At 42.4% G+C, this 13,074-nt stretch overlaps 1 protein-coding gene across 1 annotated transcript; it reads left to right on the forward strand.

Moving 5' to 3' along the window:
* The first annotated feature begins 5,456 nt into the window (after positions 1-5,456).
* On the forward strand, positions 5,457-6,386 carry LOC105811060 (olfactory receptor 4B1). The gene has a single exon (XM_012645137.1). The coding sequence runs from the start codon at positions 5,457-5,459 to the stop codon at positions 6,384-6,386; it is 930 nt and encodes a 309-aa protein (XP_012500591.1).
* Positions 6,387-13,074: the final 6,688 nt, after the last annotated feature.

Below are 13,074 nucleotides of genomic sequence, written 5' to 3' on the forward strand. Positions count from 1 at the left end.
CGGCCTCGTTCACCATTTTTTATGGCTGAGTAGTACCCTGCGGGACATATATACCACATTTTATTATTTCACTCATGTATTGATGGGCACTTGGGCTGTTGCCACATCTTTACTATTGTGAATTGTGCTGCTGTAAACATTCCAGTGCAGATGTCTGTTTTGCAGAATGTCTTTTTTCCCTTTGGGTCAATGACTAGCAATGTGATTGCTGGATCAAATGGTAGTTCTACTTGTAGCTCTTTGAGGTATCTCCGCACTACTTTGAAACACATTTTGAGACTACTTCTAAGTCACAGTTTCTTGGCAACATTTCAACACTAGCGACAAGAAATTCCATGGGGAAATTTGATCCCTAATCACAGTGTGGGCTTAATTTATTTTAAATAGTTCAAGCATCTCGATATTGAAAAACAATGCTTGGTCTACTAGTGAGTGAGTGGGTTTTGTAAACTAAAAAATAGATCTGAAAATCATTGGTTAACTGCTTCCTGTAGCTTTTTTTCTTTCTGTTTCTTAATGGTTGATCCAAAGATTGTCCAAGGAACTGATTTCCTGTGTCCTTCCCTTTGTAATTTATGCACGTCACCAAAGGCTGTTAATTTTATTAAAGATCACAGGAGCCAGGGAATTTTGTTGTGTGGAAGCAAAATTTACTTTTTAATTGGCAATAAAAACCACAAAATCAGGATCACTAGATAGGAATCCCAGTATCGGGGATTGGTATTTATTTGTACCTCAGCAACTTGATCGGCAACTAGCTTGTGATTTTGAGAGGTCAATTAAACTCTCTGGCCCTTAGTTGCATCATGTGAAAACTCAGGAGATTGAATTAATGGTCTACAAATCCCTTTCAGCTGTAGAGTCTCTTTGATTTTTTTTTTTTTTTTTCTCCTGGCGCTTTAGCGGAGAGGAAGTTGTTTAGCCTAGCTGGGTGCCGCCAGTGCAGATACAGAAGCCGCATGGGTGGAGGAATCTTGTTCTAAAGAGAACCCCTGTGTTCCCGGCCACTCCCCTTTGATCTCTTCAGCCCTGGACATCCCTCTGAGAGATGAGCTCTTGCGACGGAGGGAGAAAATTTTCCTGGGCCTGAGGAAGGTGAAGAACCTTCATGTTCAAGTCCTTGCTCTAAGGGTGAATGTTACCCGGAGAAGGTAGGTAATGCTCTATCCAGAAAGATTTTTCAGGTTCATTGAACGTGAATGAGAGGCTCCAAATTGCTCTGTGATGTAGGGCAAGTCACTTTCCCTCCCTCAGGCTCAGCTTCTGATTCTGTAGAAAAGAGAGGGCTGCACAGACGTGTGGTAAAGTTCTTTTTGGGATTTCATGCACTACCACTTGGCGGTCCAAGGTGAGTATGGAGAGGAGGCCCTTGTGATGTGACTTTGAGCTCTTAGCAATAGCTTGTCCAGGATCTCTCTCATTTGTTATTTTTTCCTTGTCAGAATTCTCCCACTGGGACTTCATGTTAGAGGATGAAATTCTATGTAGTTAGTATCCCAACCATCATCTACCTACCTACACTTTTCCATGTAACTCAGGGATTACCTTGTAATCCGTGGTCCTACGGCGAGGGTTTTATTTGGAGAAGTGCTGGAGGGAAGAGGAGGCAATTTGTTACCAACTGTTTCTCTCTTGGGTGAGGGGTAAAGACATATCATAAAGAAATGTAAATAAATACTAGGAAATCTGAGCTAAAAATAGCTACTATTTATTGAGAGCTTTCTATCCTCCAGGGAGTTCTGCCACATGATTATATATTTTATTTCACATCTAATTCTTGCAACAACAGTGTCAAATATAAATTGCTAAAGAAAACCCCTGCTCACAAAGACACATGGTATAGAGGTGGTAGAGCTAAGAGTTGGCTGCCAACTGCAAGAGTCACCCTCTTACCACTGCTTTAGCCCAATTCCTGAGGAGAGTGAAGGGCAGCTCAGCCAGGTGCCCTTGTTTTGTTTTCCTCAGTTCTTTAGAGGCCCTTGGACCTAGAACTGTGCCCTCCACCAGAAGGCAGGTCGCTTGTCCTTCTGGGATTCATCATGCGTGTCCTCTCACAATGATCCCGTTATGTCACCTGATATAATCGTCTTAAATTCTCCTAGTGGATTTTTGTCTTTTTAAAATATATATCATGTGGTCCATTATGGTAACGTTCTCAGCCTAAGGACTCAGATGTGTGTGTGTGTGTGTGTGTGTGTGTGTGTGTGTGTGCGCGTGCATATGTAAGAGATCTGGCACTTTAAGTGAGAATCGGATAATTTATGTCCAAGTAACACTGGAAAAAACATAATGATTTTAGGGTCCTCCACAGACATATCATGGAAAATTATGTAGAAGTAGACAAAGTGTCTCAATTGCAAAATTGCAGCATGTGTGGCTTTGATCCAGTGCAGTAAAATGCCCATTTCTGGAATAAAAATGATCTAAATTGTTCACAACTTTACATATTTAGTGAGAGAGTCTCACCTGGTTAATATGAGGTTAACACAGGCTGAGAGGAAAAGGTAGAGAGATAGCATTGAAGAATGTGGTTCTTATCAATCTACTAGTTAACCAATTTATCATCAGTTGAGAGTCTACATATACAATGAACACTATGTGTCAGGTTGACACTTAGATGCTGTGTGGGTTCAAGGAATAACAAACTTAGATTGTTCCTGAAGACAAACAGATGACCATGAAACCATAGTGAGCAATAGAGGCTGCATAATGATAAAGTGTCACACATTGTGTTCTTTCAGTTGTAGGTGGTAGAAGAACCTCATTTATTCATTTTTCAATTCTGTGAACATTAGCTGAGAAGTTATCAGAGGATTCAGAAATGAGTAAGGTCAGGAAAGGAGACAGATACAGAAACAATAATTGTAATAAAATATCTTAAGTACTTCAATGGAAATATAAAAAAAAAGCATGGAAAAAGTGTTGTCTGGGAGTGGAGCAATGAGTGATGTTTGACCTGACATTAAAACAAGCATAAAAGTTTATTAGAAAGTCATGGTGTGAGCACCAATCAGCAGAGGGAAGAGCATATACAAAGAGCAAGTTTGGGATAATGATATATAGCGCAGAATGGCTGGAGTATAGGCTCCAGCTGGGCGTGATGACAAGTGAAGGTAGAAAGATGAACAAGCTCCTGTTCTTGGAGGGTGTCATTTCCATAATAATGATATTAGACTTAATCTTGTAGTGGAAAACCATTGCTAGATTTACGTCAATGCATGACTTGATCAGATTTGCATTTTAGATGTATAATGATAGTAAAAGCTAACATTCATGGAGGGCTTGCTATGAGCTGAAAACTGTGTGCCTTATTGCATTTAACAGCAAGATGACAAACTAATTTCTAGAGCTGATAACAGAGATAAACGAATTAGTGTTGAAGTAACTAGGGAAGGCTTCCTAGACGATAAGTATTGTAGGGTGGGTAGCTTTTGAAGAGGGAGGCAAAGAGACGACATCCCAGGTTACGTGAAAATTAAGATTGGATGCCCTTGTGGTGAGAATCAGCTTGTATTCATGAGAAGGCGAGGAGACCTCTGCAAAGAACTGAGGCTGTGTGTTTAGTGCTCAGTAAAGCTGGTCTGGAGGAGTTTGGTGAAGTCCTATAAGGGTTTCTAAAAGTCAGGTGGAGGAATTTAGGGCGATTGCCAGGCAACAGAGAAAATGGTGATTTCTGAATGATCCAAGCAGAGGAAGACTCAGGAAGACTCTCTAACTTGAGTATGTAGAATAGATTGGGGGATGAAGACTGGGGACCCTGGGGACGGATGGAGCATGTGAGAGTCTGCAGTAATCCTCACACGAGCTGATGTCCTGACTGAAGATGGCGGCTGCAGGAAGACAGAGGACGGACGTGGCGAAAGCAACAGGCTATGAGGGCTGTAAATACAGGAGGTGTAGACGCTTGAGTTACAGGTGACTCCAAGGAGTAGAGCCTGAGGAACAGGGAGAATGATGGGGCTGCCATAAGACCAAGTGTAAAAAGGTTCCTTTAGGTCACCTCTGCTGGGACATAATGACAGATCCTACAGCTCAGTGTCACCAGCTGCAGCTCTAACCCCTTTCCAAGACCCTGCCATGGGGTGGAGTAGGAGGGGCAGATCCCCGAGTCTCATTCTGCTCAGGATCCCACATAGTTTCTTGGTCTGTCATGATCCAGAGACGGGGGAAGTGAAACATTCCCCCAAACTCAGAATTTCCTGTAATGCTCCTGCTGTTCACAGGGAGGGAATAATAAATGGATTTGGACAAGTTTTGCATCAGCCATTCCTCCAAGGCTCAGCAGGGGTGAACCCCTTTCTCTTCTAGCTGGAGGGTGGTGGCTCTTGCCTCCCTTTCTTCTAGATAGGCCTGGGTTTGAGCCTTGGCTCAAGCCTTGACAAGCTGTTTTTCTTTGGGCAAATTACTAAACCTCTCTGAGTCTCAGTTTCCTCATCTATCAATTAGCCACCTCTAGAGGTACAGGAGTAATTGAATGAGGGGTGACTGAGAAGTGCTTAGCACAGTCTAGCACACAGTAGACCCACAGTAAAGGGCAGCAGCACCTGCAGGTGTCGTGGTTGCTGGGATGATAATGAAAATGGTGAACGTCAGGTAACCACATGCTCTAGTTTCCTTCAGGTTACCGGACTCCTTGGCAGCCCTCTTGGGTTGTTTTCCATGCTTCCCTTGTTTCCATTCCTCTGTAAGTGAGCCCTATCTTGCTTCGTCTCTCGAGTTAAGTTGTTCTTCCTGGGGGCCCTTCGTTTACTCCAATCAATGCCCCATTTCTTCTCGAGTTTCAATCAGGCTTCTTTTTTTTTTTTTTTTTTTCTATATATTTTTAGTTGTTTAGTTGTCTGATTAATTTCTTTCTGTTTTTAGTAGAGATGGGGTCTCACTCTTGCTCAGGCTGGTTTCGAACTCCTGAGCTCAAACAATCCACCCGCCTCGGCCTCCCAGAGAGCTAGGATTACAGGCGTGAGCCACCGCGCCCGGCCTCAATCAGGCTTCTTACTAGGCATTCTTTCAGCAGATTTTTACTTTGTGTATCTTTTCAAATTTTCACTATTGGAGAAATTGGGAAAGAGGAGGCATTTAATCAATTTTCTGGATGGAAGCACAAGTGGAAGAAGGAAAAATAAGGGGAATAAGAGATACTCCAAAGTATCTTTAGGAGCAGAGAAAATCTGCTTGGCTAATTCACAACATGTAATTGTAATTCCATATTGTTTGTAATATGGGGATTGTGGCATGTCTGTGGAGTTGCTCAACTATTGTCTTGCATAGGGTGGGCTATTGAGCACAGAATAAATAATATTTATTGTATGAATAAATAAGTAAACCAGTCAGATTATATGTGTGAAAGGGCTTTATCAACAGGCAAGTGCTAAATAAACATGAAGGGTTAGCATCATGATTGTGTTTGCTTTGTCACAGGGCTCTTCTCTGAGATCTACCTCCTCCCAATGCTATCCATGGCCAGTGCAAATAACGTGACAGAGTTAATTTTCACTGGCCTTTTCCAGGATCCGGAAGTGCAGAGAGTGTGCTTTTTGGTGTTTCTTCCTGTGTACCTGGCCACGGTGGTGGGCAACGGCCTCATCATTTTGACGGTCAGCGTTAGTAAAAGTCTGCAGTCCCCCATGTACTTCTTCCTTAGCTACCTATCCTTGGTGGAGATTGGTTACTCCTCCACTGTCGTCCCTAAATTCATCGCAGACTTACTTGCTGAGATTAAAACCATCTCCTTGGAGGGCTGCCTGGCTCAGATATTCTTCTTCCACTTATTCGGGGTTGCTGAGATCCTTTTGCTCGTGGTGATGGCCTATGACCGCTATGTGGCCATCTGCAAGCCTCTTCATTACATGAATATTATGAGTCGTCAACTGTGTCACCTTCTGGTGGTTGGTTCCTGGCTGGGAGGCTTTTTTCACTCCATAATTCAGATTCTTGTCACCATCCAATTGCCCTTCTGTGGTCCCAATGTGATTGACCACTACTTCTGTGACCTCCTGCCATTATTCAAGCTTGCCTGCACCGACACCTTTGTGGAAGGGATGACTGTGTTGGCCAACAGTGGCTTAATTTACATCTGCTCCCTCTTCACCCTGGTGTCCTCCTATATTGTCATCCTGGTGAACTTGAGGAAACATTCTGCAGAAGGGAGGCGGAAAGCCCTCTCCACCTGTGCCTCTCACATCACAGTGGTCATCTTGTTTTTTGGACCTGCCATCTTCCTCTACATGCGACCCTCCTCCACTTTCATGGAAGACAAATTCGTGGCTGTGTTCTACACAGTCATCACCCCCATGCTGAACCCCATCATATACACGCTCAGGAATGCAGAGGTGAAAATTGCCATGAGAAGATTGTGGAGCAAAAAGAAGGACTCAGGGGTGATGTGAAAGGAGAGCTCAAGGGTGGAAAAGTGATACAAGATGTATGTCTGATTATTCTCTGCTCTCGAAATGGATTTTGTTTTTGTGGAACATTCAAGAATTGCAGAAACAAATGTAGGGACTTAATGTTACTGCTGCTGTGATTCTCCTTAGTAATCGAAGACTCCATGGCATCCTGGTGTAATGTTCCAAGGAAAGTGGTTGGATTGTCTTGTTGAATCTTAGAGAAATTGATTGGCCCCATGATATCCAAGAATATCATGGGGTTTGGTAATGTAAATAAAGCCTTGAACCAGGGCAGATTCAAAGGAGAACATTTTTACAAATGTTTTGTATATTAACATCACTTCTTTCTGTTAAGCCCTCTCTTCTCCCTCCCTTCTCTGTATTCTTCCCTCTTTCCCTTCCTTCTTTCCTTTTTTCCCCCTTCATTGTTTGTTCCTTTATTCAACCTCCCTCATGATAACAGACTAAATTTCATTAAAAAAGGAAACCAACCAGAGGAATTATCAGGCAATATTTGGGAAGGAGGGTACCAATCTGATCTCTTTTTCCAATGGACAAGTGTGTCTTTGAAAATTACACCCAGGTACTTTTCCATTCTTCTGGTTGGCTCTTGGCATCTTGTACCATCTTGATCATGAATACTAGAAAAGTCCCTGGAGCAATTTTAGTTCTTGTGACATGTTGACAGAATATGGTCTTTAAATCTCTTTGGTCCTTTCACAGTTTTCAACATCCATAAACAATATCAAAATGGCGTTGATTCTACTTAGCAGTGGGGAAAGATCAAATCAAACGTTTTCACATGATGGAGATCATTGTTAGTCTTATCAAGATGTGAATAACACAGAGTGTTTATTAGGCCTGACTTGGAGAATGAAGAGGAGAGTGATACTGTCCAAGAATGTTTCTATAATACTCCAGACCTCTGCCCCTTATTCTAAGTGACTATGCCAAGTCCATTCTTTTAATGTCTGTTAGTATTTGTTGGTGAAGGGAGATGTGTCTATATTGTTGTTTCACGTCTCAGAATTTCCACGTTACTCCATTGTCCCACATCATTGTGGACTATTTAGAGAATATTATAAAATTGTTCCCTGTTGGTTTAGGAATTACACAGGATGGCATTGGATTTGCACTGCATCCCTCCACCTTTTCTTGAGGACCAGGTGAAGTAAGGCAGGCAACTTCTGTAGGGGAGAGAAGGAACATCAGGGTGTGCTATTGGCCTTAGGGTCTTTTACCTTTCTCTTGTAGGTGCTGGCTGAACATGTAGGTGAATAATGGTTCTAAAGGTGCCAAGAAACTTTACTCACTTCCCTTGGTGTTCCCATTAATCATGTTCATGGATGGCCATCTTTAATCCCTGAGAACATGCTTCTGCTTCTGCTCGGAATGACTTTACATCCCTTTTCCATATGGCAAAATTCTATACATCTTTTAAGACCCAGTTTCAAGTCTCCTCCCTTGTAAGGCCTTCTCTGACATCCCTCCTCCTTGGGTTGATTTCACGTCTCCTTTCCATGGTCATTTTTACATACTCTCATCATTTCCCCATTGATTTGTTATTATTTTATGTGTTTTTCTCTCTCAGTTGACTGTAAGCTCTCAAGGTCAGGACTATCTATGACTCTTCTTTTCAGTGCTAAATATTGTGCACATAATTGATGCTTCATAAGCGCTTGTTGAATAAACAACCCTGCAGGCCCACATGTAATCCTTATAGATACCTTGTGAACACTTTCATGGTGAGGAGCACATCTCTTCCTGTTAACATTTTAAGAGTTCAGGCTCTGAAATTCATTAGGCTATTCCAGTTACCTGTTAGCCGCAACCCAAGATCCAAGTTTCTTAACTTCTCTGAACGAATAGTTTTTTTTTTTTTGAGGCAGAATCTCACTCTTTGTCTGGGTTAGAGTGCTGTGGCATCAGCCTAGCTCACAGCAACCTCAAACTCCTGGGCTCAAGTAATCCTTCTGCCTCAGCCTCCCGAGTAGCTGGGACTACAGGCATGTACCACCATGCCTGGGTAATTTTTTCTGTATATTTTTAGTTGTCCAGCTGCTTTCTTTTTTTTTTTAGTAGAGACGGGGTCTCACTCTTGCTCAGGCTGGTCTTGAACTCTTGAGCTCAAATAATGTGCCTGCCTAGGCCTCCCAGAGAGCTAGGATTACAGGCGTGAGTCATCACGCTCAGCCTGAAGGACTGTTTTTGTATAAATGTAATGACTAAATGTAATATGAACTGTATAAGATTATTCAGAATATTAAACTAGATAATATACATGAAAAGCTTTTAGAAAAGAACATGGTACAGAGGACATGGTATTCAATAATTATTAGCCATCATCGTCTTTATCATTAGTGCTGGTCATTGATTTTATTTTGTGAGATGGCTGCATCGCTGCCCACACATTGGTCTTCTTTCTGTCCTATAGAGCTACTGAGATTAGGCCTTAGGATCTTAAAATCTCTGGATTTGCTCCTTCCTATGGGTTTTGCTTATTTCTTAGATGTTATAAATCCAAATATTAACCCTGATACAGATCTCCTGAGTTTTCCTTTTTAAATGATTTATCTTAGACATCATCTACTTTGTTTTCTTTTTATTTATTTTTTCTTTTGTATTTCAGCATATTACGGGGGTAAAAATGTTTGGATTATGTATATTGCCCTTGCCCCACCCAAATCAGAACTTCAAGCATGTCCATACCCCAGACGATGCACATCGCACTCATTATGTGTGTATCTACCCATTGCCTGCTCCCCTCTCCCATCTGCCCAACACCCAATGAATGTTATTCCTATATGTGCACTTAGGTGTTGACCAGTTAAAACCAATTTGATGGTGAGCACATGTAGTACTTATTTTTCCATTCTTGGGATACTTCACTTAGTAGAAAGGGTTCCAGCTCTATCTAGGATAATACAAGAGGTGTTATATTACCATTGTTTCTTGTGGCTAAATAGTACTACATGATATACATATACCACATTTTCTTAATCCACTCATGTATTGATGGGCACTTGGGTTGTTTCCACATCTTTGCAATTGGGAATTGTGCTGCTATAAACATTCTAGTGCAGATGTCTTTTTTATAGAGTGTCTTTTTTCCCTTTGGGTAGATGCCCAGTAATGGGATTGCTGGATCAAATGGTAGACCTACTTGTATCTCTTTGAGGTATCTTCATATTGCTTTCCACAGAGGTTGTAGTAGTTTGCAGTCCCACCAGCAGTGTATGAGTGTTCCTATTGTCTCCACATCCACGCCAACATTTAGAATTTTGGGACTTTTTGATAAGGGCATTCTCCATTCTCACTGGGGATAAGTGGTATCTCATTGTGGTTTTGATTTGCATTTCCTTGATGATTACAGATGTTGAGAATTTTTTCATGTTTTTTAGCCATTATTCTGTCTTCTTTTGAAAAGTTTCTGTTCATATCCTTTGCCCACTGTTTGATAGGGTTGTTTGATTTATTCTTACTGATTTTTCTGAATAGATTCTAGTGATGAGCACTTTATTGGATGTGTAACATGCAAATGTTTTCTCCCATTGTGTAGATTGTCTTGTTTGCTCTCGTGATAGTTTCTTTGGCTGTGCAGAAGCTTTTTAATTTGATCAGGTCCCAGTCATTTATTTTGTTGTTGCCATGATTGCCTTTGGGGTCTTCTTCATAAATATTTTGCATAGGCCAATGTGTATAAGAGTATTTCCAACATTTTCTTCTAGAATTCTTATAGTTTCATGCCTTAAGTTTAAGTCTGTTATCCACCGTCAATTGGTTTTTGTGAGAGGTGAAAAGTGTGGATTCTCTTTCAGTCTTCCACATGTGGCTATCCAGTTTTCCCAGCACCATTTATTGAATAAGGATTCTTTTCCCCAGTGTATGTTTTTGTCTGCTTTGTCAAAGATGAGGTGGCTATATGAGGATGGTTTTATATCTGGGTTCTCAGTTCTGTTCCATTGGTCTATGTCTCTGTTCTTATGTCATTACCATGCTGTTTTAGTTACTATAGCCTTGTAGTATAGTTTGAAGTCTTTTAAATCGATGCCTCCCAATTTGTTCTTTTTGCCTAAGATTGCTTTTTTTATATGGCGTCTTCTCTGGTTGCATATGAAGCATAAAATTATTTCTTCTATATCTGTGAAAAATGATGTTGGTATTTTAATAGGGATTGCATGGAATCTGTAGATCACTTTGGGTAGTATAGACATTTTAACAATGTCGATTCTGCTGACCCATGAGCATGGTATGGTTTTCCACCTGTTTACGTCCTCTGCTATTTCCTTCCGCAGTGTTTCCTAGTTCTCCCTGTAGAGGTCTCTTACCTCGTTAGTGAAAAATATTCCTAGGTACTTTATTTTCTTTGTTGCTATTGTGAAGGGTATTGAGTCTTTGATTTGGTTCTCAGTTTGACTGTTGTTGGTGTAGGGGAATGCTATTGATTTCTGTACATTGATTTTGTAACCGGAGACTTTGCTGAATTTGTTTATCAATTCCAGTAGTCTCATGGACGAATCTTTTGGGTTTTCTGGCTATAAGGTCATATAGTCAGCAAAAAGAGAGAGTTTGACCTCTTCTGCCCCCATTTGGATTTCCTCCCATAGCTATAGCTATAGCTCACTGCGTCTGAGCAGCCCAGGTAAGTTCTCTGAGAACTTTGGGTGAATTTAATTTTTTCCCATTTCCTGCTGCTATCTAAAGTTATTTCTTCCAAGGACGTTCGAGCTTTTCCTGCAGGTTTCAGTTGTTTCCTACAAGGAATTTGAGGTCCTGCTTCCCAGGAGGTAGTCTGCCTGAATAGGAAGGAGAAAGGGTATGGCCTTCTGGGGACCAAGCCTCTCTCATCTGATCACATCTTCTCCCTGGTGTCCCTTAAGTAGTGTGAACTCAGGGCTGAGCTGCCAGAGTCCTTGGTTCTCTGTGGAACACCTGGGAGGCAAGTCTGCTTCGCTCTTGTTTTAAATACAGCGGAAGTGAGGCCCCAGCGGCTCAGTCTCAGCATCCTCAAGCCTGAGGCTGCAGGGAGCAGATCCTCCATCTGGGGCCTGCAGCGAGGCAGGCGTTCTGTTTGGTAGCCAGGCCATTTGTAAGGCTTCTCGATTGGCTATCTGGGAAAGCTGCGTGAGCCAGGGCTGCTCTCAGGGTGTTATTTGCATCTCTGTGGTCATAACAGAAAAGGTAACTGTGGTGAGAAGAGCAGAGCCACAAGATACTGGGGTGAGTTTAGTTTTGTGCCCATGGGCTTCTTTTGCATGTGATGATCGATTCTACTTTGAAAGAAAAGGGAAGGGTGCCAGGCACACATGACATTTTGCAAAGTGCTCCTGAGTCGGTCCATCTTTGAGGCAAGTGCAAGTGCAAGTGAGAGGCCCTGGGACTCAGGGATGGAGAGAGCGTGCTCTCTGTCTTGGGACCCTTTGTTCTTTCCATATTTACTGAACACCTGCAATAACCAAATACTGTGGTAAGAACCATAGAGTAGATATCTATCCACTGTTCGTTCATTCCGTCTGCATTCACTGAATGCTATTTTGTGGCAGGCATTTCAGTAAGCCCTGGAGATGGGGTGGTGAGAGAGCTATAACCTCTGCCCTCCAGAAGCTCACACTCCAGCGGGGCAGATGGCCACGTGAAACAATTATAACTCAGTGTGTTAAGTGCCATTATTCCAAAATGTTCTGAGGTAAGAGGGGCCACTGGCCGTGAGGGGCTACAGATTGGGGAGATGGATTTCTAATCTCTGAGAGGAATCCAAGGCAGCACAGAAGACTGAAATTGAACTTATCCTGGGATGGGGCTGGGAGTGTATTTATGGCTTCTACCTGTAAGGCAGGTATTATCTGCGTGTTCAGTTACACAGACTTTGAGAATCTGAGTGGCTAAATAACTTTTTGCATATTGCATAGCTACTACCTGAGAAAACTTGAATGTGAACCCAGGAATCCAGACTGCTAGCAGTGCTTTCGTCTGTGAACAGCTTCTTGGTAGAATTCCCCAGCTGATCTGACAGTTTAGGGCTGGTCTCTGCCCTTTGTTTCTGTAACTGTTAAGTTCTATCATTGATTTTCTTCTGGCTCATGTTGGTCTAATTCCCTGAGCTTGTCTCAATCACTGAAGGAAGGAAGCTTTGTGGCATGAGTGGAAGTCTTTTGGTTCCTAGGCTCAGGTGCCCTGCAGCCTCACTGTATGAGGGGCTGTGTTGATACACAAACCTCAGCCACCTTGGATAAAGTCCAGCATGGACTAGTGCAAAGCAGTCAGTGAGCGGTCTTGGTGATGCTCTGAGGTGCTGGGAACCCGAGCTGTTACAAGGATGCGTCAGAACATGAGTGGGCCCTGGGCAGGGGATGCGGGGTAGTTTAGAGCTTTGTTTTCACGTGGGCAGAGGATTGCAGGAAATGAAAGTACCAGTAAAGGGGAGACTTGTGCTTGGATTGAGCTGGACCCTTGGGAAGGAACAAGGTCACCAAGTGATCTAGAATAGAGAGAATTAGGAGGAGAAGCAGAAATAAGAGGGGTGCTGCCTGTCAAGGGAGGTGCACCAGGGACTTCTCTTCTGAAGACTGTAAAGGGTGTATGGACAGGTTGAGGACACTGTTCTGCAAACCAAGGAAAGAAAAGGATCAGGGAGAAGCGAGACAAAGGAAAGCTGCAGGCAAAAGATTATTAAGAACATTTAAAGGCA

Source organism: Propithecus coquereli, unplaced genomic scaffold, assembly GCF_000956105.1.
Source record: "Propithecus coquereli isolate 6110/MARCELLA unplaced genomic scaffold, Pcoq_1.0 Scaffold227, whole genome shotgun sequence".
NCBI classification, from domain to species: Eukaryota; Metazoa; Chordata; class Mammalia; order Primates; family Indriidae; genus Propithecus; species Propithecus coquereli.